General features: G+C 28.5%; 1 protein-coding gene across 13 annotated transcripts in view; it reads right to left on the bottom strand.

Annotated features, from left to right (window-relative positions):
* Rab3-GEF (Rab3 GDP-GTP exchange factor) overlaps window positions 1-26,077 on the bottom strand; it is a 75,372-nt gene that overhangs the window by 31,946 nt on the left and 17,349 nt on the right. For 9 of the 13 annotated variants that reach the window (XR_010842975.1, XM_067045801.1, XM_067045802.1 and 6 more), the window contains exons 6-24: window positions 25,851-26,008; window positions 24,219-24,357; window positions 21,869-22,027; window positions 21,651-21,782; window positions 21,502-21,572; window positions 20,053-20,179; window positions 19,718-19,738; window positions 10,885-11,042; window positions 9,815-9,938; window positions 9,573-9,731; window positions 8,976-9,183; window positions 8,790-8,891; window positions 7,318-7,508; window positions 6,664-6,786; window positions 4,872-4,988; window positions 3,812-3,874; window positions 3,545-3,724; window positions 2,742-2,910; window positions 2,442-2,534 (exon numbers count right to left, since the gene is read on the bottom strand). Coding sequence is in view for 12 of the 13 variants with exons in the window: in XM_067045801.1 (XP_066901902.1) it covers window positions 2,442-2,534; window positions 2,742-2,910; window positions 3,545-3,724; window positions 3,812-3,874; window positions 4,872-4,988; window positions 6,664-6,786; window positions 7,318-7,508; window positions 8,790-8,891; window positions 8,976-9,183; window positions 9,573-9,731; window positions 9,815-9,938; window positions 10,885-11,042; window positions 19,718-19,738; window positions 20,053-20,179; window positions 21,502-21,572; window positions 21,651-21,782; window positions 21,869-22,027; window positions 24,219-24,357; window positions 25,851-26,008 (2,494 nt within the window). In the remaining variant the exon portion in view is untranslated. The remainder of the gene's footprint in view (window positions 1-2,441; window positions 2,535-2,741; window positions 2,911-3,544; window positions 3,725-3,811; window positions 3,875-4,871; window positions 4,989-6,663; window positions 6,787-7,317; window positions 7,509-8,789; window positions 8,892-8,975; window positions 9,184-9,572; window positions 9,732-9,814; window positions 9,939-10,884; window positions 11,043-19,717; window positions 19,739-20,052; window positions 20,180-21,501; window positions 21,573-21,650; window positions 21,783-21,868; window positions 22,028-24,218; window positions 24,358-25,850; window positions 26,009-26,077) is intronic. The other 4 variants (XM_067045803.1, XM_067045805.1, XM_067045806.1 and 1 more) reach the window with 4 other exon arrangements.

The following is a 26,077-nucleotide window of genomic DNA, read 5'->3' as shown; positions in this document are numbered from 1 at the left end:
TACTCATTATATATATATATATATATTTCCATAGCAAAAGTTCACCGCGGTCACAGATGAGGAACCCAAAGGTAAGAAATCGTATCCTTGCTCATGCGTCACATCTACAAACGATGTGGTATCCAGTCTCATCATCCTTTTTGCAGAATCTGCAGTGACTCATTTTATGGATGCTTATTCAACCGACATTGTCCTGTATGTAGACCAGTCACCCATCTTAGAGTGCTCCTGTCCATATTGAGAAGTGTATTACTTTTTTTTGGGCAGTAGCCCTTTAGGAACATCTTTGACTGCTCTAAACTTCTGGTCCTCCTCCAAAATAACCCAGCCTTGCCCTCACCAATTGTTTTGATGTGCCTCTTCGTGTGACTAAATTTGTTTAAATATACAAAATAAACATTTAATTTTATAAATAGCTCTTCTAATTTTGTTAGTTATCTGTCCTTTCTTTTTTCATAAAATTTTAGTTTTGTTGGTAAAGATGTAAACTCTTAGTTCACACTTAGTTTTTGGATAATGGATAATGGACAATAAATATGACTGAAATTTTGTCTAGAAAATAGAATAAAAAAAAAAGAAGTATTAAGGATGTTTTCCTTGAAAATAAATAAATAATTTTATATTTATTTAATAATAACTAATTTAATCATCATCATAAATCATATGGTCCCATACAAATTAAAATAACAAGCTATTGAGCTATTGAAAGTAACATAATTTTACAAATAATCGATTCAAATTAATCAAAGGGGCATAAATAATTTTTCTGATCTTCCCTAAATAATTTTGGATGATGAGAAGCTCAAACAAAAGAGTTATTGGATAATTATTAATAATAATTGGATTATTAAATTAATATATAATTAAATCATATATAATGAATTAAATTAACATTCGGGAGTATATAATATATTATAAACTAAATATTAAAGGAGATTTTAAACTAAAATATGAATCTAACAGAGTTGTTATCAATGATTTCCAGACAAATTGAGCATATATATTCAATACCCACAGTTAATAGTAACTAGTGCAAGAATATTGAGATATCAATCTATTCTAGAGAATTTCAAGATTTATTCCATGGTCTCACTATGATATTAACATTAATGTCCCTCAGACAGGAATAACAAAAGGATCACCAAAGATTCTTTATCTTCTTCTCATTTTTACAACCTAAATCTATGAAATTAAATTAAGAAATTGATTCTTGAACCTGCATGGAAAATGAAGTTAATTGTCATGCTGAAAAATGAAATTTCATTAATTTTTAAATATCTTCGCCTACATAACTAATTTGTCTAAATTTCTGGAATAAGGAAGGGTTTTAATCTGAAGTACATAGGCAAAAATGTTGGGATAGTTACATTTTAATAGATGTTGAAAGTGTCTAAAGCATTCAGTGTATTCACAATTTCAAAGTCAATATAAAATAATAACAGCAATAGAAAGTTGATTCAAATCCAAAATATTTTTTCTAATTATTGCAATAATGAAATTGACAAAAAATTAATTAACAACAGTATACAAATAATTATGAAGCCAATTAATAGATTGATTAATAGACTGATAATATATCAGAATAATGGTTTACAAGTCATCAACCCATTCACTACTAAATCATCCTATATTTGCTACAAAATGAATCTTAAGTTAGCAAAATGTGGCTAAAAGCTTTGGTCTATTTATGAAGAAATGTTAAAACAATACTTAGTACTGAAATGTTGTTTCTTATTGAAATGTTCTTTTGAGGAGTGGATTATACGGAATCGGTGCAGCGAAAAGAAGGGAATTTATGAAGACAGATGGCCAGAGCAAGAGGAAGGTGTGAGGTCCAGAGAAGAACTGCAGAAAGTATTAGTACTTGAGTAAGTGAGTGAAACAACTATGTGAGGTAAATACAGTGGCTATTATTTGGGTTATGATATAAGAAAGCTACGAATGTATTCTCTATACGTTTTGATGTTTACTTGAAAAAACATTAACAAGTTGAATGTTGACTAGAAGTTGTGTCATTGTCAGCAAAATTTATTTAGATTTTATAAAACTGTATTTATTTACAACTATATACCAGCTAAAGCTATATTTCTTACCAAAAAAAGAACCTGGTAGCGAATGGGCTGATAAAAATTTCAATTTTCAATTTTTGGTTGTATTAATTGAAACATGTCAAATAGACTTACGACAGAATTTCATTAATTATTATTTATTTTAATCATAAATTAAAACATTGAATAAATTATCAACTCTCTACCACACATAAGAAGAAAGTTGAAAGAGAAATGATGACGAATGAGGAACCGGATAGAGATGTCAATGAGTTCTCTAGAAGATAAGATTAGTGCTAAAGTTAAATAGAAGACTGTGTTGATCTGAGCACCTAATCAGCTATAGAAGCGACTAAAATATTCATGCAATTTCCAAAGCATGGGTCAAGGTACCTTTAGGAAATGCCCCATAATTCTGAGTCTTTTCCTTCTGCCTGCCCTGTTCTGCAGGCTGAACGTTCATTCCCCCTCGAGGGTTTTTATTCCCTGCAATTCGGGGGACCTTCATTAAGTGAAATATGAGCCAACATAAAAAAAAAAGTATACACTCACAATACAAAAAAAAAAACCACTTGACAGCCAAATAAGCCAATGTGTTAAAAAAAAAAAAAGTGCAAATATTGAATAAATTTTCCTAGTAATTTTATTCAATCTAAATTATTATTGAATTATTTAACACTTAAATTTACTCACCAAAAAGATCAGTAAACATGCTTGTCGTTTGAGCTGCTATTCCATTAAGATCACTTGTTATATTTGAGAAAAAGTCTCTTCCTGCTGTTCTACCAATGTCTGGTTGGACTAAAGAGGTCCCACTACCTGGTGGAGGAGATGATGGTGCTTCACGTGATTCGCCCAATGCCTGAAATAAAATAAAAATTATAAACAATAAATACTTAATAAAAATTAAGTACTAACAAGTATTTAAAAAATATAATTCAAAGATTATTTTGTTAAATAACATTTATTTTATAAATGCATCTATTTTTAAAGGATCATTAGCATCAAAAGTATTTATTTTTGTCAGAGAAGGAAGTCAAATGATTTTATTCTAGATCACAGGATTAAATCCCACTCTTTTATAAGAGGGTTATTAAAAAAAATATATTTTAAAATTAGTTATTTATCTAGTCTTCCTATTTTGATTTTGTTTCAGTCTAGTGATAAAAGGCTATGTGCCACAGTTTTCATGAAAGTTCATGAGGAACACTTCACTAAAGGTCTCCTTTAAATGCATACCTTTAGCTCCTCTTAACCAATTTTTTTATTTTTAAAAGCTATTTACACTTTTCTTTGTATAAATCCTAAAAAAAAACCTACAAGTAAAAGAAGTGTTTATAGTTTTAGCAAGATTTTTTTTTTTACCAACATTCCTAAATATGGTACTATTAGTCATGAAGCAGGACTAGCTTTCAACCATTTATATGCCAACTTAATTTCATCCTTTTCAACAAAATCAAAAATTAAAATGTCTCAATGAATTTGAAAATTCTTACCTTAAGAAGACCCTTTTTGGAAGCAACCTGCTTAGCACTTTTTGTCAAATCCCCAAAAGTGTTCTTGCTAACATATGTCAAATCTTCAAAAGTATTTTTACTAACTCCAGCCGCTTGTTTACTTGCCTCTAAAGCAGTTTTACTTGCTTCTCCAGCGGCTTTTTTTGCAGTCAAAGTCAACTGAACATAAATTTAAAGAATAAAAAAAATCTAGACTATCATTTCATTCAAACTATAAAAACAAGCAAATTAATATTTATGATGTACCTTGTCTACATGAGCTAATAAGCCTTCCTGACTGCTTTGCCTCTTTGTTTCTTTCACCAGTTCCTAAAAAAGTGAAAAATGTCAAAATAATGATATGCATCAGTTTTTAAATAATATAAAAGTATTTGATCATTAGAATAAATAAAACAGATCAACATTATATTATCTGATTTTGTACCACTCCTTCAAACCAATAGTGATGACATTTAGAAATAAAGATGGCTTACTCATTAAGACTACAAGTGAGATCTTATTGTAGTGGCTTATTAAATAAACATAATCGTAACACCAACATCTCTAGAGCAGGTGTTACTGCATGAAGAGGTCACTAAAGATACAAATTAACAATAAAAAAGGTAGAAATTACATTAATGATTAACATTTACAAAGTTTTAAAAAAAAAGTCAATTTTGGTGGCAAATAATACTTCAATAATGAATAGAGTTAGGAAAATTTGGAAACTGAACTTCTCACTTAAAAATAGTTATATTTGTGTTTAACATTTTTAAATAATTATAAGAATAATTAGCATAAATAATATTTAGGGATCTGGATCAGGCACACATAACAGATTATGTACATAATAACAATAAGTATTATTAAAATAGAGAAGGAGAAATGAGCACAAGACTATTCTAGGTAAACAAAAAATATATTATGAAAAAAAATTTAAATATAAGAGTTCGAAAATACCCATGAAGTCAGGTGCAACTCATCCAGTAGATTAAAACATAGCCATCTTATACCAACAGTGCCCTGAGGAAATTTTAATCCTACTCTTACGTGAGGGATCAGAAATTAGGAAGCTACTACAACCCATGTGCTTTTTTGGGAAATCCTGTCTATATATACTCAAAAAACTAAATACTTCATCTCGCAGATTAGCTGCACCTGACAACCAAGGGTTAAAAAGGAAATAATTATAGAATGATATTAAAATGGAATCAAACAGAAGTAGGAAGGTAATGCTTATTTTCTGATAATTCAGAAATCAAAATTGAAACTTTAATACAGGACAGTATAAAAAAGAAACTTTTAAATAATATTAACATAAAATCACCTTCGCATGTGAAGCGAATGAATCAAGTAAAGAGCCTTGAGGTGGACTTGAACTAAGACTTCCCGCTCTAGCCAATAGCCCTCCTAAGCTAGTTTTTCTTTGTGGACTAGTCTGGGTCTGTTGTGAATAAAGTTGTTAATCATTGAATTTTTAAGAATAATTAAAAAATAGGAATATTACTGAATATGGGTGAAAAGTTTTTATATATGCATTTCTTATTTCTGGTCAGTGATGTGAGGAAATGGCTTATTTCCCTGATAAAATCGTACTGGTGTGTCATAGCTTAAAGAATTGAGTACTTAAAGTTACTAAAAGCAAATTGACCTTAAAAACTCATAAAAGTTACAGCAACCAGCTTATTTTCAAACTTCCAACCATTTTGCAATGAATTAACAAATAAATTTATCAACTTTGGAACTTGGTGTTACTTGTTTCAAAAACATGCAAGCTAATTGAAAATTTAGACTTAAATTGTGTGTTAAAATTTAGAAGAAATCTCACATAATTATTACAAATATTACTACTAGTTCAAGCACATATTTAAAGTGAAAGAGTGTAGACTGATACAGAAAAAGTTTGTAGTCTATTTTTACCGTACCCCTTGCTTTATCCAATATAAGACACCTAAGTGGAAGGTCACTGGCACTAATTTTGAACATCTCAAATACCAGTTTATATGTATATATAAAAAAAAAAAATCACCCATATATAAGGAATGCCTGCATTTGGGTTTGTATATAACCTTATATTCTATTTCTGGTTCAAATCAAGGTGTAACTCTAAATATTTTAAAGATTTTCTACTATATAATATTTATTCATTTATAATATTTGTCCATTATATTTAGAGGTTCTTTCATTACATTTATAAAAAATAATCAAATGAAAAAAAAAATTGACTATGGAAATAACCCTATCTTATACTCCTATTTCTTTTAAGAGACAGAATTTCAATGCATATCTCCTTAAACATATTAGTCCATTGTTAGTGATATCTATAAATGAATAATAAAACTTGTATAGTAGTCAGTAGCCTTCCACCAACTACAGCGAAGCCAAATGGAGGATAATGTGTTTATGTGTGTCATATAAACTACTCATTCGTAAGTTTGTAACAATTTTTAAACAAATGGCTCAACCAATTTTCAACTTTCATGGCTCAGGTTATTCACTGAGATTCTTTTGAAACAATTTGACCTCAAAATACTGAAAATAATTAAATCTGTCTGTTTCTTTAGGCTCTTTTTTTATCGAACTCCACAATAGATTTTGTAGTTAATTTAATTTCTTAATTTACTCAGTAATATACTGTGGGTGTTTTCAAACAATTTGAGCTCAAAATATTGAAATAACATTTTATTATATTTCATAATCTTCTTAAAATATTGAATTTTCCTAGTGGCAGTACCTAACAGGTAAGAGCAGATAAAGTCAGCACATTTAACCATACAGTAATCTACCACTACACATCCTGGCTTACTTACGTGGTTAAACACTTTTTCATTATATATGTATGAATTTTATGCATATGTATATATATATATATGAATTGATGAGGAATAGAGAGACATTTGGTCATTTCAAAAATCATTATAGGTTCCTTTTGATTACAAAATATGAAAAGGTTATTATTAAAATGAATGCTACACAGCATGGGTTTCAGCATATATATTTGTATATAATAAAATATGGATTACCATTTAGTTATGATTATTGAGTAAAGAACGCGACAAGCTAAACAAAAATTAAATATTTTAGAAAGAACATTCCATTAACAGTTACTTTATACTTACACTTGAAACTGGTGTGGTTGATCTAACAAGCTTTCTCTGCTGTAGTTCAGAAGGAGGAGTGGACTGACTTACCACCGTTCTTCCAGTCCAATCAGATTCTCCTCCACCACTTTCATCCCTGTCCTATTGAAGTAAAAAAGATTTCTCAATAATTATCAAAGATCTGCCAATGAAGGATACAGATATTTTTGTTAACACATTAATGAATTTATCTTTGAATTTCTCTGAAGAAAGAGAATAATTATGTAAGTTTTTATGACATTATTAATAAATAAATATTGAAAACCTTCTAAGTCCTATATGAACAATTGGGGAAATCATTTATAAAATTATCAAAAAACAATTTTTAATATTCAAATTCTCCAATATGAGCTATTATAGAACTAGTTCATTCTACTTGTTTAACATCAAAGATTTTACAATTATACTATTGAATTTATAACCATTATATCTTAGGATTTCTCAGAGAGTTAATATGAAAAAATGTTTTTTTTTTTATTCTACCTACTTATATTGTACCTCAGGACCACAATATTAAGCGTATGGAACCTACTAAAATATTATTAATTAAATATTGAAAAATGGTCCTTCCAGTTATTATAAAAATAAAATTATAACAAATGTATTATTGATATTGTATCAACATTTGTTTACATTATTGTCATGAGGGCTTGCATCACTGTCATCACTTGATGACTCCGATGATGATATCTGACTCTGTGGAGATCTGGAATGTGATGGCGAGGAGTCTTGATTGTTTCCTTCTCTGGGGATTGTGAGACAAGAGGGAGGATGGTAAACTGCCTGCATATCAGCACTACTGGAAAATCCAATAGCTCCGGTATCTATAAACATATTCATGATTAACAGATATATACAAATTAGGAAAAATACTGAGGTAAATAATTAAAATAAAGTAAATACAATATTGACGACAATCATATCTAGATACAATATTTATATTCTGCCTAGGGAACCCTGAATCAATCCCAGCCACCCAAATGTGGATAACATGGCAGAACTCCTAGATCCCAGCAATTCTCTCCCAGCCGTGTCACTGATATACAGAGCCAGTGGAGACTGGGTGAGGGTGCTTGAGCCAAAGAGGCTCAAGACAATAGTGAAAATGCTGACCATTATCAGAACTCCAATAGCCTGTTTATGATAGATCTCGGACCCATTGCTGTTTCAACCTTCAGGGGGAGGGAGGGAGAGGGGATGGTATGGATGAATGGAGCTGAATAGAGATTGCACTAGAGGATTAGAATGATGTAAGGTTTTGATGGAAGTTTGAGAATTTGGATGGGATGAGATCAAGAACAAAAGGGATGTTAAGGTTCTGATGAAGGGTCTTGGTCGTGCTTGTAACATAATAAGAGGCATTGACTTTTGTTCCAAAGACTTGTGAATGTTGCAAGGAAGGCATCTGGATTTGAAGAGATGTCAGCTGTGAAGAGGATGTAAAGGACAGAGCCCAAGATACTAGCTTGTGGAATATTCCACATTCTTGGCAATTATGGCATTGCACAACATTTCTTTTAGGATAAGGTTTTTCACTTTTATGCTTGCATAATATAAGTGGGATACATCATGTATTTTTTCTACTCCGGGAGTAGGTTCTAGATCTACAAAGAACAATAGCAATGGAATTTTATCATTTGCAACTGAGTGGTATCTGTTAACTTTTAGCACATGTCTAATAGACTTGGCACAAGCATAGAACTCAATTATTTAATAGAATTTTAGTTATATTCTTGTTATTAGTGAACTGATTTTAAAAAAAGAGGTGAATTAATTATTATGATTATGATTTTTTATTAGTTATAAATTTTTATAATAAGAGTGAGATATAATGTGATGGGTTGGGTAATCTTATGCTGTAAAACTCTGGTTTAAAGCCTGATAGCCACCAAATATCGATGCTGACACAATAAATAGGTGTTCTTTGTTAGGGCGAGGACCGCGCCTTAATGGATGCTTCCTTGGTCAGCTATAGGCCCCCAAAATTAAACAACTGACACAAGCCATGGGATAAATCGAGAACCTCTATCTGTTTCTGCCCCAGAAAATTTTCATAATTTAATATGATTATAATAATTTACGTCAAAACATAAAATATATTTTACTTGGTGATAAATCTGATGAAACTATTTCTGAAACGAAATCACTGAGGGAAGAATATGATGAACTGGTACTATCACCTCCATCTGAATCAGATCCACTTTCATCTGGAAAAAATGTTTTTATTCGATGAATAAAAACTAAAATATATTATTAATTATTTTATAGGATAAAACATAAAATCTCATTACCTGTAGGTTGTTCTTGCTGAGGTAGGTAGTTGAGAGCAGTAGCCAATGAGCTATCCTCGTTCCAAACACTGAATGGAACTGGGTCGAGAGTATGATCAAACCACTTTGCTTTATCTCCAATCTGCGATGGATCGCAAACACCAGTATGTACACGGAGAAAGGCTACATTCGAAGGTGTTAAGCTCCATTCAGCAAGGAATTCTACAGCCTGGCAATAGAAAGACAAATTTTTAGTAATTGCTACATGTTTTAGCTAAGAATTAATCCTCATTGCAATAAAAAGAATATTAAAACTATAAGTCACTGACATTGGAAAGATAACTAAGTCACAAAAAAAAAATAAATAAATAAATATACAAAAAATTATTTAAAAACCTGTAAAACATGATTTTATTTATAAAAACAAATGAAAATATCATGGATTGTGGAGCTAATGTTTTGTCAATTGACTATCTGCTGTTTTCTGCATAATGGACTGAATATTTTCCATCAATTCTCAAAAATTTAATAATTTAATATATTTTGACTTAGTGTCTTTTCCATGTCAATCCCTCACTTATGATAATAATCATATGTTTTAAATAACTGTTATGTTACCTGTGTTCTGGCAAATCTCTGCAGAAATGGAGTTACTCTTGGTCTTGAACGTAGAAAGCTGTTGATTTGAAGCGCAACCACTGGCCTTGGGTATAGCCTTAAGGTTCTTGTATGCTCAGTAAAATTAGCTAATAGATTCTGTGAGTTAAAGAATCGAACCTACTCAGAACATTACAACATAATATTAATAAAATTATAATATAAGAATTAATATTCTTATATGTAAAATAAATATTAAATACCATAGCCACCCTTGTTGCTACATCTACAGAATCCACATCATTCCCATAAATAAATGGATTGAAACTCTGAGGTGGGAAATGTCCATGGTGGTGTGGTATTTCACCTCTTTGCTGTGGAGTATAACTGGAAATTAAACAGACCATTAACATGAACCATGACTATTAAAAATATTTTTCATTTCTCTATTCATTTGATAGATTCAAAATTACAAGGAAAAATAAAGTATCTTCTTTAATTAAAAAACTTGCATAAAAAAAAAAATGTATAAAAGTTGTAAACATGAAATCCAATATATATTCATAAGTTCAATAAAAATAAAACATTTGAAACAAAATCAGATTATATTCATGTAAAAGTAAAAAGTAGACAACATTACAATAATCCAATGCAATAAATGAATTGAGATAACCTGAGAACTGGAATGAAAAAATTCTAATTTAAAATTCATCAAATGAATCTTGGCCTCAGGATTAATTAATTAACCATTCAGTTATTTCATCAATAATCCTGTCTTAACAATTCAATGGAAACAAGTTTTGATAGTACTTAGTTCTGATAATTTACTGATTTTTCATAGCAAGGTAATGTCCGAATCTTATATCCTTCTATAATTAAGTCAAGCCTTCTTTATAATACTGATCAACAAGTTAGCAGGCAATTATAGCTCCTATTATTGTTTAGTTTTTGTGAAGTTTTTACCCATATTCGTCATTGACAACTATCTGTTATTTTAAGAGAATCTTTACCATAATTGTTTCTGATCATGTATTAGAAAAGATCCTAAATGTTCATACTTTTACACACTTGAATTCTCATAGATAGTTTCTTCTTCACGATATTCATAAAATTATGACAGGTAAACTAAACTCAGCTCAGAAAGATTTGAAAGTATTATTAGCAAAAACATGAACAGCTTATTATGAAGAAGGGTCAAATCAATAAAGACGATAAGTAAACTTTTTCAGTTCTATATTGCGCATTAATAATAATAAAATTCTGATGTAAGCTTCTTAATTTAAAGAAGTTGAATTGCTGATAAATAAATTTTAAATTACTTATTAATTCTCACCCCAAATTCACTTGCTGATATTGAGGATTTTGAAGAATTGGATTGACACTCTCCCTCCGCAACATATGACCCAATTCTCTCGGTGTTGTTGTTGGAGCATGGGCAGTGTTGATTGTGATCATGGGTCCAGAACTTGGCCCTCCCAAGCTGCTTAGGGCCTAATAAAAAAAAATTAAAACCTAACTACAACTAAAATAATATAATTTTCTACATAAAAAAAAAAAAAAAGAACATAGACTAAATAACTTAAACATAAAGCTTTGGGTGTTGGAAAATCGAAAAGAAATTGGATAAAGAAGGAGAAAACCTAATTATATTTTATTCTAATACATGTTTAATTTAACAGGTATCAAAGCTACAAACATTTACTGAAGATAAGAAGCCATATTACACTTAATTTGTTTTGGCATAAACAAAAATATAAAAAAAGTTTAATATTTTGTAAAAATAATGAAGGTTGGGCTGTAATCGGCAAAATGTAAGTTCTCTTTTCAGGAAGAGGAAGAGGAATTTAAGTTGTTTACTAGAGCAATATGAACTACCGTTAGCATAAAATTACTTCATATTTAAAGGTATGTTATAAAATGTTAAATAAAAACAATAAATTTCTTCAGTCCTGAAAGTAATGAAATTTCTAAAACTTATCTTCAATCACTTTGTTGTGAATCTGGTAGTTTTTTTTATAAAAAGAGTTAATGTTACACAAATGGATGCAACAAGTGAACAGAACTAAGCAAGGCATTACCAAGCTTCTCTTCAATCTTAGCCAGTCTTGTTCCAACAATAGTATTATATTTTCTATACAAATTTCCACTTACAAAACATCTTATATTTACAATAATAAAATTAATTGTCCACAATACACTTTAGTGCTCACATTTATCAGATCTCAGGTCTTTTCAAGTGATAAGTTAAATGATGACTATAGTTAATTATAAATAAATATCTAACTGTCTTATGTCAAAGTAAAGAGATTGGTTTCTACGAGTACCTGAATGGTAAGGATTGAAAGGATATTGATTGGTAAAAAATCATCTTTTTGAGGTTTCTCTCTAATTAAGGAAAGAAAAATTTGTAGCTAAATGAATTCTAGCCTGGATCTATGAATCTATTTATCCTTCTTTGATAAGAAGAGCACAATTATATTTGAAATTCTATTCCCGGAATATTTTTTTGTAAATAAACTTATTATAAATGGAGATTGCTTTCTCCCTAAAGCATCACGATCTTAGAAATGGTTAATTTTCTTACCACCTGATTTGGGTTCCTTTTTTTTTAACAACATAAAATACCCAAAACGAACATGATTACCCCCAATTTTGATTTAAAAAATGGACAACATTAAGATTCAATAATAAACTGAAACTGAGGCATTTAAATTCCTTGAAACAGTTGAACTTCCAATATTATTTTTTAAATATAATCAACTTCAAAACAAACGAATGATAAAATATCATTAACAAAAAAATTATATTATGTAATAAACTGATATTTGGATATTAAGGTATTCTAAGCTTAAAGTTAAAATTTCAAAACAAACTAAGATATGTATTTATCATAAGAGCACAATATGAGAGAGACTTTCAAAAAAGTGATTAAAAAAACAAAATAAAATCATGATAAAAAATAAAAAAGGGTGTCAGTATGGAATAATTTTTTTTTGGGGTGTCAACAGTTCTAAAACTATTATTTCAAATGGCAATATATTGTACAATGCATGAGGGTACAAAAATTCTAGGCTAAATTTTTTGACTCTGATGATCTCATGCCAAATAAACTACTATTGAAAGTAACAAAATGCGTTCTCAATAGATACGGGATTCAATTTAGGAATAGCCTTAAGCTTGAATAATTAAAATATATGGATATATCTAATGAAAATTGATTATTGCAGATAAATCGTACACTTTTTTTTCCGGTCTTCTAAGATAGAGTAAACAACATTAAACTAATGATTGCATTATGTATGGTTACATAAATCAAATTGAGTATTGCCTTCTTCTACCGGTGGTACTTTAAGGCTACGGTGAGATACTTATGTTTTTATTGTAATATGTCCGTTCTATATGGAACTACTAGAAAATATCCGGAGGTGAGGTGAGGTGAGGTGCATGCTAAGCATGTTTACATTTCTTTGCATGTATTAGGCAGTTAATTAAAAAAAAAATTGCCAAATCATACACAATATGTTAATCCAAATTATATACTGAGCAAAATGTGCAGGATATTGCAAGATTCAAGGACACATTTTGGTGAGAAAAGAATATCTGAGGCCCAATATTGAATAATTGATTCTAAAAACAATAATCAATACAAAATTTATTGTAATTACATTAATAAAACTAAATTCAAGTTTTATATTGTAGTTAAAGTTTTGAGTAGTTCCTGCATTAGATGAATTATGAAAATGAACCAATATTGATTGTGAAAAAGCTGAACATTACAAGAGGTAACCAAGTTATATTAAATATTTTTTGATATTTAAGAAGAGAAAATCAACAAGATATATAATTAAACTACTTTATATCACAACAATCAAAAAAATTTAATTAAATAATGAAACAGAATAAATTAACAATGAAATTAAAAGGAATATTATGAATTGTGAATCATTTTACTGAATAATGAATCATTAAAAAGAGGAGCTCGGTCAGACCCTTCTAACTGCCATCAGTTTTAAAAGCCTTATCTCTTTCAAGAGGTATTAGGTAGGCTGCCCTATGAGAGGAGTCTTAATTAAGAAAATTGTTTATTATACAAAAATTTGAATATTATTATAAGTGTTGTGGTTCAGAAACTCTTAAGAATTAAAAAAGACAGTCAAAGATTCTTGTTATCTACTAAGAGGCAACCAGTTTCTCAAAAATGGAGAGAGTAAAGAATGACCTCAAACTGGTCAATTTGTGGCTTTTACCGCAATACATTAATACATATTTTGCTCATATATTTTTGTTTTATTTGGTTAATATTAGGAATCTTATTCATAGTAGACACGGATATACATAAATTATCAAAATAAAAACTCCCTGATCAAATTTCTGGAGAGTAAATATAAAAAGACGAGGTATATACTTTGATTATTTCGCCTTAAACATAGGGACACAAACTATGGAATGAAATTTAATAATTTAAAAAAAAAAAACATAGACCCAATTGTGTTAATTGTGGTCCCAAACTTTTTCTGATAGCTGAAGATTCAGGAGCAGGAACATGAAGAAAGGAAGTATTCCTGAAAGGATCCTCCATTTTGTTAGGCAGGGTTAATTCATTTATAGTCTCAATGTTAAAGATTTGGGCACTTTATTTTTACAATTAAGGAACTTTGTTTCAAAACCTAGGTAATTCCATTAGTTTTGACCAATTCTTGTAATAAACACAAAAGTTTTAGGTTAATACCCATTTGCTAGGTGATGTGTATTGATAAGTTGTGAAAAACAAAATAAAATTATGAACAAAGTGGCTTGAGCTGGTTTTGAAACTAATTGTTTCATTTGATTCATACTGTGCTGAGTAGTAGGTTAATTATATTTAAAAAACAGTCAAGCAATGGCCATTTTATCGAGTGGTTAAGCAATTCAATCAAGTGTAGTGGAGGATTATAAGAAAACTCTTAACACAAACACCTCTCTTAAAGCAACAGGGTTTGGGTTGAGCGAGGGCCTGGCCATTCAAAAATATTCGATCAGGGAAAAGTAAATTTAGCAATGAGAATGTGCTCTTATCAGGTGTTCCACTTATACCTGAGAACCTGAACTAGATAGATCACATTACAATTTCACTGGGCAGTACATGTATGAGATCTAGAGAAAATTAGGAAATATAAAATTATTAGATTATAAAATTAGGAAATATAATTGAGCAATAAAAACTTGATTTCTGTACAAAACACTTTTTCTAAAAGATCTTCATGATCATTATATAATCATGAGATGATATATATAGGTGATTAAGAAAAAAACTTGAGTAGATAGTGATTCTTCCACAATTTTCTAAATTCATATAGACTCACTCCATATTACTAGACTGTAAAGAGTAATTATAATATATCTGTCTGTACCAATAACAAAGAACTGATTATATTTCAATTAAATAAAAATTGCACTACACTTGTTGAATCTACCATATAAAACAGTAATAATAAAAAGATTGTGCACAATTTTACATAAATCACCATACATGCAATTTAATTTACTGTTTGAATATGTACATCCAACACAGATAGAACAATTACAATTCAAATCATAAACCATATATATTACATAGACTGTTGCAAAAATGAAGATAAATATTATTCCAATTTCATAAGATGCAAAAATACAATTTCTACCCATACCTAAAACTGATAACAAAAGCTTGTTCATTAGCCTTTCAGACATATGAACAAGAAATAAAACTAAAGATTTACAAAATAAAGAAAATTGGAGAAATGTTATCTAAGATTATGCACTGTATAATGGTAATAAGATGATCATGTTATCATATAGCAAATTGAAACAATTTCTTGATACATAACATAAGCCAAAAGAATAGACAAAACAATTATCACAACAAAAGAATAAGAAACTAATTGCTGCATAACCTACCTTCTACTTTTGCCACACTTAGTATAGCCTGGTACTCACAATAATCACGGATATTCACAATTTTATAATTGAAAAAAACAAAAACAGATTGGATGATAATTATCTTTGTAATCACGTAGTTGAGTATAAAATAAGCCACCAGTGATAACCCCATCTCATAGAACTTTTCTCTCATATTGGAAAAGTTTTTAGTTTAATTCTCAATTATAAAATAAATGCGGAGTGATTTGGGGGAAAATTCTAAAAGATGAGAAGAGAAATTGTCTAAACATAAAAATATGCATTTTTATTAGTACTGTTTCCCATTTCTCATTAATATTCTGTTTTATTTTATTAAAAATATGCTGCTTTTTAATATTTGTTATTATTACATAAGCTGGGTCATCTATGCAGAACGGATAAGTAGACTGCAAAAAAGGTATTTTATGACTAAAATATTGATAACATAAAGTAAAATTGAAAGCAAGATTTTTGAGACAAATTCATGGGACCATAGAAAATTTTTTCAGAGGGAACAGCTCAGGAATAAGGTCAACTTACAGAATGTACAACTCAAGATCAACCACTATACACTTCCACCTATCAACACGACTTTCATTAAGTGCTGAACCCAAAAATAATTTAATCTAAATTCTATATAAAAGCTATTTTAAAGGTTTTCAATATGGTATAACTGGATATGTGAAATTTTACACACATGCCAAAAATGACTGAAAATCTTTTTTTTTTAGATAACAGAGATAAATCTCAATTATGTGTTTGTGCCAACCAGCAAACTGTATCATCATAATTACAGATTGTTTTCCCAGAAAATAAACTTTTCCTCTAAATAATTTCACAAAAAGATTTTTTACTATTCATAAAGATTTCAGTTTATGTTTTAAAGGGTATAGTTAAAAATATAAAACATTCAGTTCAAAATTAATTTGAAGGTATTTACTGCATTAAGGGCACAGCATTGGAAAAACGGTCCCAAACCATAAAAACTGTCTTGTGAAAAACCGGATTGAAAAATGTGGATTTTTGTACAGTTTTTAAGTTTATTTAGTGCATTACACTGTGGCAAACTACCTGTAATGCAGACTGCAATTTAAAATAACAATATTTATTTATACCAAATCACACTAATTTATAAAATCATAGCAATATAAAAAGTTTAACTGTCTTATAGAGGTTAACAATAGGCAGCAATTCTGGCATTCCACATTAATAACGATAAATTAAAGTTTCAGGTCATATTAAAAATAATAATAATAATAAATACTAAAAATAAAATAAAAATGACAAATGATAGTTTGATTCTTTTTAACTTTGGTAAAGATAAAATTTGCTTACTCTAAACAAAATTTAAAAATTAAAAATTAATTGAAATAAATAAAAACTTTTTTAGAGAGGTAAATTAACAGAAAGAATTTGACATAAAACAAGTTTTAAAATTTATATACTACATATTATGAAAAGAAATAGTATTTAAAAAATATATGAAATCATAAAAGAACATTTTAATACAAACTAGCCACATTTATAATCACTTATGAAAAAGTTTTTAAAATTTATCTATTAAATAAATAAATTAAAATGGCAAGAAAATATAAAAAGAAAAATGAATGTGATAGGATATAATGCAAAAGCTAAGCATTGTATTTTCTGAAACCTTAACTCTCCAAAGGCAGACATCGAGAAAACTCTACATGCTAATGTAGTACATTTAAAACATATAGTGAATTAACAATACACAGAGAACCATTATTTGTGCATCACAAACCACAAAAGGAGAAAAATGCATAATCAAAAACATTCAGTTATCGATGACTATACAGGATTAATTTTATAATAGAGGTATCAACAAAGATATTCCAATGTCTCATTATTAATAATAAATACTGTGTGCAAGAGTCCAAATTAAGCTGAATTTTTATATTTGAAAGCAGATATTAAGATAGCCCACAATGAAGATGATGTAAGGAATAGTAATTTAAATTGATTACTGTGATTCTGATAAAAAAAAAAGATAAAAAATAAAAATAACAATCTCACTCTTTGTACTTTTACAATTTTATTTTAGAAAAATTGCCTCTACCCAATTTATTAAATAATAGAACACTCTTTAGTTTGGGGGGAGGGAGAGGGTAGAAACCTTATAAAATTTAATGCTGATTATACTGTCATTACAAATAAAATAGGTGTTAAAGATGAAAAGATTGGATTTAATAATAAATATATGAAAATTGTGATTATAAAAACTTTCATCTCTCATGAATTCCAAAATAAAGAAAATGTTATGCTTTTCATTTTTACAAGCTTGGCAACATATTTAGATGATTGGTAAGACATTTTTAATTATTCCAGAAAAATAATAGATTAATAAATAACAAACATATTTTAAATTTATTTAACAATATTAATTATTTAGAAAGTTTTTCTAAACAACATTCAGATGATTAATCGCTTTGTATTCCTATTTTCAAAAATAATGAAATAAATGATGCACTTTTTACATAAATGCACTGAAGGTATCGTTAGTTGAAAATAAAATAAAACTTCAGTATTTAGGAAGTTAATCTGACACTATCAGACAAGTATTCAGCTATTTTAAGAAAAAACATAGAACATACATAGATTATTTTAAAATTCAATATAAAATTATCAATGATAATAAAGTAAAAAGAAAAAGTAAAAATTACTCATTATGAAATGGGATACGAACATATGATAAAAAATAATTTAATATTAAAATATTTTCAGAAGTATATATAAATATAGGAAATATATAAATATTTAGTAAAAAATGTAGTAATAATAAATGTAATAACTAAAAAAAGAAACAGACTTAAACAAATTATGATCAAATAAACATTGAGATAAGGGCATATTTCAATGTTTTCGAGTTTGGTAAATTAAAGAATAAAAGATGTAATAAAGTTGTCAAAAGCAATACTTATATTTTAAAAGTACAGTTGAACCTTTATCATAAATTAAAATACAGTTAATTAACATGAATTAAAAGCATCTACAAATCAAATTTATTTCAGGAATCAATGACAGTAATTAAAAAATAAATTTCTACATGTTTAATAGCAATCCTCAATGAAATAAAATTTCTATTTCAACCAATTTTATTGTAACCAAAAATTTTCTTTTTGTTAAATATGACCAAATGAAACATACTAACAAGCATACAAAAAACATTAAATTATGAAAACTAATCTTCAAGCGCCAGCTTTAAAAATGATGAAGCTTTAGAAAAATTATTAAATTTTCCACACTGTACAAGCAGATTAGCCAAAACATGGAAAAATGATGCCTTACTTACAAGTAACTTTATTTCTAAAGCTGGTTTCATACAAGAAAAAAGAAAACCTTTGATCATTTAATTATGTTTCTTTAATTGAAAAAGTAACTATAATTGTATTTAGTGTGTTATACACAAACCTGTCTATCAATGATAAATTATTGAAACAAAAATCTAAGTTTCTATACATTGAATTTTTTTAGAAATCATTAAGTTCAATAAATAGAGGTTCAACTGTATATGAACAAAACATAATTAAATCTTAAAATTATGGCTACATTAATAAAATACTCAAAAGAAAACAAAAATTAATTAATATAATTTCCATTAATAATACTTTTACTTTTCCCAGTTATTAATTATAAACCAATAATAATCATAAAAATAGATAAAATAATAAATAGTAACCAATCATGCAGTAAAAAACAGATTAGTACAATATATTAAATATGGAATTAAAATCAACACAGGTTACAACACTACAAAATGTAAAAAAACATCATGCTGCGCAAAAGTAAAATTATGTTATGATTTATTAAATACACACATGTTGCTATTTCTAAATATATGGCTCAAAACTCGATTACTTACTTATGAAAAATAAAATGCATTATATACGTTACAATGAGCAAAGAATTTTATAGCAAAATTTATAGACAAAATTATCAAAATATATTAAAATTTAAAAAGCAAATTTACAATAAAATAATGTAATTGATTATTTTAGTAACCCAAACGCTTTTGCCTACAGCAAAATAAGAGAGAACAAATAATAAAAACCGTAAAGTAGTACTTGAGAAAAATATATATATATATTTTTAAATTAATTTTGTAAAACAGTACCATATCCAGAATATAGAAAAAACAACTCAAGCTGCATTATGCATATGTGCAAAGTGTGCCATGTCGTGTGTGCAGCAAACAAGAAATAAACGATAAAGAAAAAAGAAAAACCAACCTGATCCATGTGATGCATTGCCTTTCATAAGAAACAAAAAGATCTATTAAACCGTTAACATGGACATTCAATGCAAATATAATAATAGTTCATCGATGATAAAAAGTTTAAAAGCTTGTTTAAACAAAAGATAGTAGTCAAGAAAGCATGTAACATTCCAAGTGTGAATTGATGAAGATAAGACTGCTTTAAATTTTAAATGAATGTGTAATTTGAAGAAAAATATAAAACAAACGTGAGTGAATAACGATAGTGAAGTTTAATATTGATTATTTCTATAGAATCTAAAGAAATGTGCTTTTAAAACTGAACATGAAAAAATAAATAAAAACTACCTGTCTCAGGTGATTTTTCAAAATAGTACCCTCAGGTTCAGGTAATGGTGGAACATCCTCACTGTATCCAGATGGAGGAGTTATTCGGTTTGCATCAAGATCAATTAACCAAACATCATCAGGAAGCCTGTCAACAGTGAGGAAGGTATGATTAGATGCAACTTTATACAGTAAAGTACATTAGAGCTTAATGTAAGTGGTATTTAACTTTTATTTATGATTTATTTAACTAAAATACAAGGCATTAAATATAGCATTCTTAGATAAATTTGTAGTATTTTTTAATAAGGATAAAGAGAGGGATAATTAGAAGCAGCAAACAGATTGTACTTTATCCTTCAAATATGAATAGAACACAACTCCGTTCATGAAAGACAAAAATATATAAAACACTGATAAAGATCTCTTCATCTCATATATGAGTCTGAGTTAGACACTGATTGAAAGAAATGAAAAAACCCCTGTTTCTAAAAAGAAAAAAAAATTGGAGGAAAGTCATAAGTTGAATTCAACTGGTGCCCAGGAACAAATAACAAGAAGATGAAGTAATACAAACTTCCTCAACGGGTGCCTAGCCATGTAGGCTTTTTTGATAATGAAATAACAACCTAGTATTTTATCTTAGATCAACATTTCGACAATCTAAAAAAATCGAATAACATTTTCATTAGTTCTAATATAAGTGGGAAGATGGATGATCCCCACTTTACAATTTTTCACATTGTGGATAAAAATTTGTGTTCAGTATCATTTTTATACTAAGAAGGCTTCATGACGAATGCTCTAACAATCAGGAGAGGGCATCTTAAAAAAAAAATCTCAAAAAAACCCAAACCCTATATCTCCTAAAGTCTATCACTCGATATCCATACTTACTGTCTTCCCTAAACCTCTAGAAATACAAGTGCAATCCAAAATATTTCATTTCCTTGGAGAATTTAAATTACCTGATCCTCTCTGGAGGATACTACAATACAATCCATTTGTAAAAATATAAATAAAATATTTTGATTCCATAAACCATAACTTTCAAAGTAAATTATTAACTTTCCATTCACAAATTTCAATCTTTATCCAAGAAGTTGTTATCCTGATAAACAATGCATCATAAATAGAGATGGGCAGTATTCGATTACTTTTCATTGAGTAATATTGGTACTTACCCCCTTCTGTAAGATGTTTTAAAGTACTCATGCAGTGTTAGACATATGTTAGTCAAGTACAGCAAGAGCTCATTGGAAAGATGGGTTGAACAACAAATCACTGACTTTTCAAACCAGAGTAAGAATGTTAAAACTTATTCCAGTGATTCGCCACAAAATGAAAGAAATAATAAAGAAAAAATATTTATTCAGTATTTTATTTGTGTCTGAAACCTGAACCACAACCTCCTCAAATATTATTTATAACTTAATGATTAAGATACCAATTAATATTAAATTTCCTTACTTGAAATTTTTCTTGAAAAACAAGAAACTCGCTGGTATCCCAATGACATACGGTGTTGGAGCTAGAAGCAACTGAAAATGACAAACAGTCATCAACTCAATAAACATTAAATAATATAAAACAATATTGACTATTAAAACAATATTCACCTGCTCGGCACAGCTCATACATGTTGGTAATAGAGGTATAACAGGAAACATATACTCTAAGGGATAAATAAGAGTAATAAAAGCCATCACAGACATTGACAGTGCATTATAATCTCTAGATTGCAGCACCAACTAGAAATAATTTTTATTTTTAAACTCTAGGATTAGATTATTATTAGAATTGCATGGAAATAAAAACACATGCTTAAATAAATTACCTTATGTTCTAAGAGGATAAGGGATAATACATTAAGGCAAGTGTCGACTCCTAATAGCTCTAGGGGAAGGTGAAGGGGAAAGTCCACTAGGGAAAAGCGGGTGTGGTCCGGAAGTGCAAAAGTTAGAGGCGGATGAACTCCAGGAGACAATACCTCTACCTGAAATTAAAAAAAAAAAAGTGAATATGTTACAAGTGGTTAGTACATTAAATATCTTAATGGTTGAAGATAGGTGAAATCTTCAAAATAAATTTTTTAAACATCCCTTTCCAAATTAACTTTAATTTTTTTTAGGAATACTAACTTTTGTTTTTAGTACTTATATCTAAAAAAAAGTTTTTACAAAGTCAAGTTTAGAGTTTAGAATATTTAATGTGTTTTACTTCCCTTACCACCTAGGTATTGTAACCGGGTCAAATTTTTTGGTATGCAGTTTTCAGCAAATTTATCCATTATAGGGACTGCTGATAAAAAAAAAAAAAAAAAAAAAAAAAAAAAAAAAAAAAAAAAAAAAAGAAAAGCTTTTTGGCTGTTGGTCTGTCTGTATGTCAGGGTCATAATCTTGTATGGCCGGGCCAATTTTGTTGCTTATTTAGTTTTATAGGAGCATGCCTGTGCACTAAAATGACCATCTTGTGCATAATAGCTTAAAAAATGTGTTTTTCTTTAAACTGAAGAGCCAAATTAGATCTAACAATTTGATGAAACTTGCTAAAAGTCTGCTACTTGAAACCCTTCCATTTTTCATATATAACATAAATTTTGAGAACTAAAAATTCTGAAGAAAAGAGTTTATCATAAAAAGTATACATTTTATAATAAATTAAACATATTAATACATGAAGGATAATTAAATTTCCTTAAAAAAACTAACCATTGAAATCAGATTAGTATTAGCAAAACTATGGCTTTGTACTTGTTTTTACTTTCCTTACCTAACCTAAGTAAGAGGAGCACTGTAATTGGGTCAAATTTTGGATGTACAGTTTTTAATGGATCTATCCATTTTAGAGACTTCGTAGTCCAAAAAACCATTGGCCATTGGTCTGTCTGAGTTACAATTATTTCTTGAGCAGATTGTCTGATTTTGTTTTTATTTTCTTATTTTGTGGAAGTTTGATCCCCACTTTAAGACAATTAAATTCCCCAAAGAAAAAAAAATATTTAAATTGGACTAGTATTAGTGAAGATATGGCTAGTTGAATTTTCAGTTAAAGTTTTCAAAGTGTCAAATATACTTCAGTTTTTCATGAAAAACAGTTCAATTTTCGCTTATTCATTTTTTAATTAATTCAAAATCTATACATCTTCTGAAATATTCAAGATGGTCGTTGAAGGGATCATTCATAAATTTTGAAATAAGATAAGCTAAGAAAATAAATATATCTAAAATAATAAAATCTCTATCGGACCAAATTATTGAAGATACAATAAGGAATTATTGTATTGTCCTCAGCAGGTAAAGTGGTGTGAGTGAAAACACCTGATATTATTATTTTTTAAAATAAAAAACACAAATAAATAATCTCAGAAATTACACTGATATTCTTACCAAAAATATAAAGTTTCAGAAAACACATAAACTAAAAAATGTTTAATATTTATTAGATATTTTGTTTAAGTTTTACCACTAAAATGAGTGAAATAACATTTCAGATAATAATTATAAATCTAGTACATCAAAGTTGTAATTATCTAAAGATTTGATAGGAACATCCAACCTACTACACTCATAAATTTTTATGAAAATGTTAGTAAGGAGGTAGGTATTTTGGTAATTTTTTTTGGTTAAATCATTTTTCATTACATATTTTATACATATTCAAGATACCATGGAGAACTCAGCATTTGAAAATAACAGCATGGCTATTTGAATATAAAAAAAGAGATCAAAGCCAGAAAATTTAAATCGAGTGTCTGGAAAATTCGGTATGGCCTAACAACTAAACATCTATTTACCCTAACTGTTATCATGGCCTGGTTTCTTTGAAGGGAATGTTGGGTCACAGAATTTTAATGCTAAAGGGCAGTTAACTAGATGGTCCAAATAGGCCTAACTCAATAAATGGTCACAGTGTTTTATGCCGGTTAAAATAAATTTTAAAAAACTACTAATAAATTAAAACAAGAAACAAAGCAATAATTAAATTCATCCATATTAATTTTTCTTTTAATATACAAAAATGTTACATCAAGTGATTGATGATCATTAAACATTTTGTCAACTTTTAAAGATTACCCAATGTTAGTTATAAATTGTATTAAAATCTCATTACTGTTTAAAATAATTTAAAAAAAAAAAATGGTGAATATATAGAAGAAAGGAAATATATTTATAAAAAATACTTACCTCTACTCTTGTCTTTCCTGGCACAGGCACTGGAGCACTCAAAAGGCGTAATATCCAAGTCTCTATTTCTCTAACATCATGAAGAATCACAGAGGCAGTTGAATCAAGTACTCCTTTACCAGTTAGTACGCCCCATACACTATAATAAATTTACATTAGATTGCCTAGTTTAAGAAGGTTGGATTTTAAAGAACAATTTCAAAACTTTGAATTTATATTTATTAATAGTTAAGGGTCAAATTAAACTAACTTTTTGTAATTGGTGGATTTACATTATTGTTATTTCAACTGGTTCATTTTTGTAGATTTTACAATTATTTTTTAAGAATTTTAATAAATCATATGAATAGGCATCTTTCATTCAAATAAAGCACAGTTAAAAGTGAGAAACTTTGTTACTTTATGTTGCAAAATAACAGCCTGTGTCTTCTATTCAGAAATTTAAAGTTATAATTTATAAAATAATTATATTTTCCACTATTCTTTATAGACATGAAACATGACTATATTGAGAGAACAAGGATTTGAAAATAAAATATTTGGATCGAAGAAGAATTAGTTAACTGCAGTATATAGAATGCTACACAACAACAAATTTTGTGAACTGGCTCCAGTACATATAATTAAGGTGATGGCATAGGGGTAAATAAAATGAGCATTTAAAGTTGCAGGGCTTAGGTACAAACAAATCACTAAAAATTTAATAAGCACTGAACTGACTGATAAAGATCAGATGAGCAATCTGAAAGGCAGGTTGAATGAGTGGGTTAAGGCTGATCTTCCAGACTTGGATTTGGATGATGGGCAGTGGACAAAAGTTTGTAGACATCAATTAGTGGAACTGGTGTCGAGACTTTGAGTTGGCTAAACTTTTTATTTATAAAATACTAGTTTGAATGCCAATTATGAGATGGTTATAAGAATTGGGACTATTAGGGGATCCTTATAAGGTCCATATAGTAAAATTTATAAAATCTTCAGCTTTGGATTAACCAAATCAACCAAAGGGGGAAGCTGGAGGTGTCCAAATATACCAGGAGGAGAAAATAAATATAACACATATCTCTGAAAACCCTAAAAATAAAGTGCTCCCTCAGCACCTTCTAATGACCTTTGTAATATTTTTTATATTACCCTTAAAACTCAAGGTAAACTTTAAAATAGCAATGTATAAAGTTGTGGGCTGTTCAGATTTATTTATTGCAAACGTTCATAAGGAAGATGGTCAAAACTTTTTTCATAAAATTAGTTCACGTATTATTAAAAAGTTTGTGTAATCAAGATGTGTAGAGTTGTCATAACAATGGCTAGTGGGCATGCAAATGTGGACAATTTTTTCAGCTTCAGCTTAATATTAAGATGTTCAATGAATTTTATCAAATTATTTTTAAAATGTTTTTTTTACTAGATAATAATTTACTTTGGCTGGCAATTTATCTTGGAGAAAAAAATATATGCAATGCTAAGTAAGGAATGGCATTTCATAACAATGCTTAAATGAGATTACAAATATATTTCCTAACAGATTTATAAACATTATTTTGAACAAGTCACAATTTAAATTGCTTACCAAAAAATCTTAACTGAAAAATTATAATTAATGTTAGAGCACATTTGTAAAATATAGCATACCTATTAACTTGCCTGGAAGCTCCTACTCTTCTAGGAGATGAATTTTCATTACAAGCATCAATCAGCCTCTTCAGAATAAAAAGACATTCACGAAAAATTGAAAAAAATGGGTGATGCGTTAGGAGACACAAGGATGTAAGGGAATGATTCCGGATCCTCTGCAATTAGTAAAAGATACATCAATCTATTGTAATATACCTGACACTTTGAAAATAATTTATGATAAT

Source organism: Halyomorpha halys, unplaced genomic scaffold (assembly GCF_000696795.3).
Source record: "Halyomorpha halys isolate HHAL.00 unplaced genomic scaffold, Hhal_1.1 Scaffold71.1, whole genome shotgun sequence".
Lineage (NCBI taxonomy): Eukaryota > Metazoa > Arthropoda > Insecta > Hemiptera > Pentatomidae > Halyomorpha > Halyomorpha halys.
This window is presented reverse-complemented; position numbering and strand designations above follow the sequence as displayed.